Source organism: Haliotis cracherodii, unplaced genomic scaffold (genome assembly GCF_022045235.1).
Source record: "Haliotis cracherodii isolate W230 unplaced genomic scaffold, xgHalCrac1.p SCAF_6, whole genome shotgun sequence".
In the NCBI taxonomy this organism is placed as follows: domain Eukaryota; kingdom Metazoa; phylum Mollusca; class Gastropoda; order Lepetellida; family Haliotidae; genus Haliotis; species Haliotis cracherodii.
In genome coordinates, this window is record NW_027266319.1 from 53,445,172 (window position 1) to 53,450,639 (window position 5,468).

A 5,468-nucleotide genomic window follows, 5' to 3' on the forward strand; every position below is an offset into this window, starting at 1 on the left:
CGAGCTGACACCTCCACTGCCACAGGCCACACCGAGAACCCATTCTGACACCACGTCATCGCCGGGACCGCCACCAGCAGTGGAGAAGAGTCCTCTTCTCAGACGAGAGCCGTTACTGTATCTCAACAGCAGATGGCAGAGAGAGAGTCTGGCAACGCCGTGGGGAACGCTATTTAGATGCTTGTGTTGTTGAGAGAGACTCTTGGGGAGGTCCGAGCATCATGGTGTGGGGTGGAATAGGTCTTGCACAGAGGGTTGACCCTGTGGTCTTCCAGAACATCGGTCCAGGGAGAGGCAATGGTGTCACAGCAGCTCGGTACATTGATCAAGTCTTGAGACCACATGCCATACCTCATTTGGCACGTCGCCGCAACAACGAGTTTCAGCATGATAACGCCCGTGCTCACACAGCGAGAGCAACAGGAGACTTCCTCCAGCAGAATGGCATCAGAACCATGCAGTGGCCTGCCCTCAGTCCCGATTTATAGATAGATAGCCATTCCATAACCAAATCACCACAAGGACAATCCATTTTGTTTCATCTAGCAGCAAGACGACATCAAACACCAGAAGCATTTATTTATAAATCAGATGAAATGTTACAAGACAAGGCAAAAATACTAAATTAATTATATTGCTGATAAATGCAGGGATTAAAACGAAAATAGAAAAACGAGTTGATCGTAAACGCTGATCGAGAATTCGGGGAAACCTGGGAAATTAGTTCAAGCAAAAGTTCACACGATCAACTTCACAAACAATTGTTCACATCGTGTGAACTTTTCTGTCCGTTAACAGGTGTGTGAACTCCAAATGTCAGATCACGTGATTACTCATTCAGCCAATAAGCATGAAAGAAACAGTGTAACTTCAAAGTATGAAATTATTTAGTAATGAACGTGATCATGCAAACATGTCAAATGTTTGTCCTTATCTTCGTTTCCTTGAAAATCATCTTGGATCGCAAAACACAATTATTATTCTTTCTTTCTTTTTTAAATTTACAATACGCAGAAACGCTATCCCAGTAATCCTCATTAGAATATTTCATTTGTTTGTATTTTTACATGAACAGCATTACTAAAAAAACATATTTATCGGTGTTATATACATCCATTTGCATAATATATTTCCAAACTGTTATCGCCCAAGAATGCATTGCCTCAATATGCCTCCTTATGAATCATTTCTATATAGATGCTGTACAGGAGAACTGCTCTTCAGCATGTAAGTATCAGTGAACAGCCTGATTATTTCTTGGTAATGTATAGGTAGGCAAATTGCTTGTCGTTCTTTAATGTTTCAGGATTCATGTTTCGAATGCCCTCCTCTACTTGATCATACAGCTCGTTCACTATTTCTTCCTTTTCCTCCCTGCTCCTTGACTCTGAAAGGCCTGTGAGGAAGGCACTGTTGCTCCAACATCGATTAGCTGCCACATACCGTCTGGCATATCCAGCCCTGTCATCCACACCCTTGTTCTCCTTCTGCCGTAACCAGTCATCACAGGCTCCACAAGGAATAGTGACCAATTCAGCTGATAGTAGACGCAATCCGGACATAACTACTTTTGAATTCGGATCTTCAAAAGGTGATTTCAACATATCCAGGCTTTTCTGTAAGCATGCTAGATTCGTATTGATGAATTCTATTTTTGATATCCTACCTTTGTCACGAAACTCCTTCCATGTGGAGTTCAAGGTTTGTAAAAACGATTCGGAACATATTTGCACCCCTCCTGATCTATTTGCGTTATCGCTAGGTGCAGCTACAATCATCAATCCCCCTTTCTTCAGCTCGCGACTCCTGAAGATCAGAAACCTCTCCCAGTCTTCTGACGCCAGTTTCTCCAACCTTTGCCTGACAACAGCTTCTGTCCCTGGGAAAGAGTAGATGAAATCTTTGTTCACAGGAGGCTTTCCAGAAAGCCAATGTATACCTGCAATGCAGAGTATTATGTGCATTGAATCGGCTGGAACACACTGCTTATAGAAATTAGTTCCAGAAGCCAGAGCATAGACGTTCTCAAGGTCCTGGAGGTACGACTGTGGATCAGGGATTAAACCACCGAGGCGTCTGAACAGAGAGTTGAAGTCATTGTCCACTTTGTCTTCATGGATGACCTGGAACTGCACATCAGGCCCGTGGTGCTCCTTCAGGCACTCTATCAGTTTCTTCAGGAGCTTCATGGCAGCTGCACCATCAGCAGTTCCGTAGTCGCCGATGTTGTACACCGAGTTTCTATCTGGAAATGGAACTGTCTTAGCCACATCAAGGAAGAATTCAGATCGCAACAGAATTTGGTAATTGTCATAGATCGAAACGATATTGGCACCATAGTGGCCAGTACCAGTCTCTCCATACGGCAAATGAGCACCATTGTCTGCCGCCATTGCTGTTTTAAACTGATCTTCTTTCAAACTGTTCGTCACAGACTGAAACAAACATATTTCGTCTGGTTTGGATATATCGTTATTGTCACGTGATCAAATTCAGCAGCTGGTGCCATTTACACACACACGACACCTCTCGTCTGAAAAGGTTGGAAGCAGTTTTATAAATAATGTATTCAATATCAAGTAATTCATTACAGGTACCTTGTGCAACTCATGTATGATGAAACAGATGAATATTCATGCAAATGCCGAATTATTTTCATTGTAATTGTTCCAATTTGTTTAAAACCATATTTATATTAATGCAACTGACATATATGTTAAGGTGTATTGTAAGTACCATTATAATTCTTCTCACTATATGTTAACAGACCGCCACCTGGTCTAGTAGATTTTGTGCCCGGAGAGCGGAAGGCCGGCCACGCCTTACCAAAAGACGTTTGAAAATGGTACCTGTAGTTACCTTGTATGGCGCTCGATATAAAGGGGTTAAACAGGGGCTGGTCAGGTCGGATACAATGTACAATGTAATGTGTGTAAAACATAAAATAGACTATTACAAGCAACTACACACACACACACACACACACACACACACACACACACACACAAGACACACACCAGACACACACACACACCAGACACACACACACACACACACACACACACACACACACACACACACACACACACACAGTTGGTCAACGTGAATTAGTTCCTTAGTAACTATCAGGTTAGCTCTTTGAGAAGGCAGTGCTGCCCTGGCTGCCGAGTGATTAGCACAACATAACCGCTAAATTACTTGTCAGCTCAATGCGGTAGGAGAGTCAAATAAAAGCGACAAAACCTTTTCCTAAAGCCCCTATCTCACATTCACGAATCTGAACACGAATGAACTCGATTTAATGTTTTTCCTTAAATCGTGTTAGAACGTATGAAGGTCGCGCACTCATTCGTGTTCATTCGTGTAAAGTCGTGGTCTGTCGCGCGCGGTCGTATGGACGTCGCAGCTCGTCTTAAATCGAGTTGAAATGCAAAAATTTATAACACGATTTAAGCCGAGCTGAAAGTCGTGTTCAGTCGTATGAAGGTCGTATGACAGTCGTGTTCAGTCGTATGAAGATCGTGCTCAGTGGCATTGATGAATTTTCAGGGATTGACTTAGGAAGCCATATTCTCGCATAGTTGCCACAGATAGGGAATCAACATTCATTCAGCGCGATATAAAATCCAACTTTGACACTTTCATCTGCATTAACGCTCTCATTTGCTCCTACAAAAATTGAAAATGTCACATTGCTTGAATTCAAATTATTACTGTTCTTCCAAAGTTCAATAAATAGTCATACGATAGTTCAATCGTCAATAGCTGTCAATAGCTGTCAATCGAAACGATTCGCATACTCTGCACTGCATGCGATCTCTCACTGTGCATAACCGATTCCTATATCGCTGCATGAAGCTTTGCATTAGGTGACAATGGTGAAATGGGCAACATTGTTGGCTAGACGAGTGTTCGATTTGATAGCATAAAAGACTTGAATATCGCACACGAAAATTCCATTTAAAACAGTGATCTACAACACCAAATTTGGAGCCCCACATATATTTTTGTCACTTAAATCCTACCAGACATCAAGAAAAAAAACAATCACGGGCAAGTATCAAAACGTTGGTAAATGAATATATACCTACATCTATTTCGCCATAATAACACACAAATTGCAGTCTATAAACGATCGTATTTTAAATGATATTCGCAGAGCTTTTAGTGTGAGTGAGTGAGTTGGGCTTATCGCCTCTTTTAACAGTATTCCAGTTATATCACGGCGTGTCAGCTTAATGTGGGAGGAAAGCCCGAAGTGATGCAGGTCTCAGACGTTTACCGCTTCGGTGAAACCCACGGGCACGGGTATGGTGCTGACAAACCTAGAAACATAATCGGAGCGAACCGGGATTCGAACCCACAATCAAAGGTTTCTGGCGTGCCCAAAGGACGCAACTCTGCACAGAGAATCGCGGCGCTTTAGACGACTGGGCCACCCATGCCACCCAGAGCTTTTAGGTAAGGTACTTCTGGTGGAAGATTCTTTACGTCTGTATCCTCAAGAATTGGCCACCGTCGGAGATACGCCACAGTACACACCACAGACGGAAAGAGACAGCAAAATTGACGAAAGTATCGTGTTTCAATGACAGTATAAAACAATGATGGCTGTGGTCAGTCTCAAATACAAACCACACAGTGGTGATTAGCAAAAGTGATAACTATATATATTCACTCAGCGGCGACAGTGGTCAAGCTTCTGAGATGGGCTAGGCAGGGAATCAGGGATGATGAGCGATCCTCACATGAAAGCTGGCTCCGATGTGATGAACATGCATGAGAGACACGCAGACACGCTCTAACCATGTACTGGAAAGTTCCATATTGTGCCCTCACAACATATAACATTCTCTATGTTTCTATAACATACTATCATCGTCCGCGGTATATCGGACCAGAGGTTTACACACGACACTAGCATCTAAATATGTAGTAACCGACCACTGTCCAAATACAATGCAATGAAAGGCTACCGAATATCAAAAGAAACAGTGTAACACAGTTACGATCATTGTTAAAAAATCAAATTACAGTCGACAATGATTAGAATACATAAATAGTAATGACATGAGTATCTTATGTCTGTTGACAACACTCCAATAATATGCACATATTGTTAAATATTCGCAGTGGAATAATAAAAGTGTTAACTAAGTAAATAGGATACGCGAGGAAATAGTTGTATAATCTGGTAAATTTAATTACATCATAATTCGTGCCACAAATAACGAAAATAAAATACAGTTTCATCTGTTTGAAGAGGAGCTGAGAACATTTACAGTGGATCCCTCGCTATGAGAACCAGAAAGCAGATTAACTATGTGAGTAGGTGCGTTATTGCAGTTTAATCTGGGATTTTTTCGAAAATATTGTCCCAGAAACGTGGTGGAAAAAAATGGATTAAGACTATTGAAAGAAAACTGCCAAAAAATAACATTGAGGCACAACATGTTTACAAAAAACGC

The 5,468-nt window shown here is 41.8% G+C and overlaps 1 protein-coding gene across 1 annotated transcript; it reads right to left on the reverse strand.

Annotated features, from left to right (window-relative positions):
- Positions 1 to 1,250: 1,250 nt before the first annotated feature.
- LOC139446497 (uncharacterized) lies at positions 1,251 to 4,564 on the reverse strand (the record flags this gene model as incomplete). Its single annotated transcript, XM_071227805.1, has 2 exons — positions 1,251 to 2,383; positions 4,543 to 4,564. Coding segments are annotated over 2 exons (1,155 nt in total), but the record flags the coding sequence as incomplete, so codon positions are not given.
- Between the last annotated feature and the right edge of the window lie 904 nt (positions 4,565 to 5,468).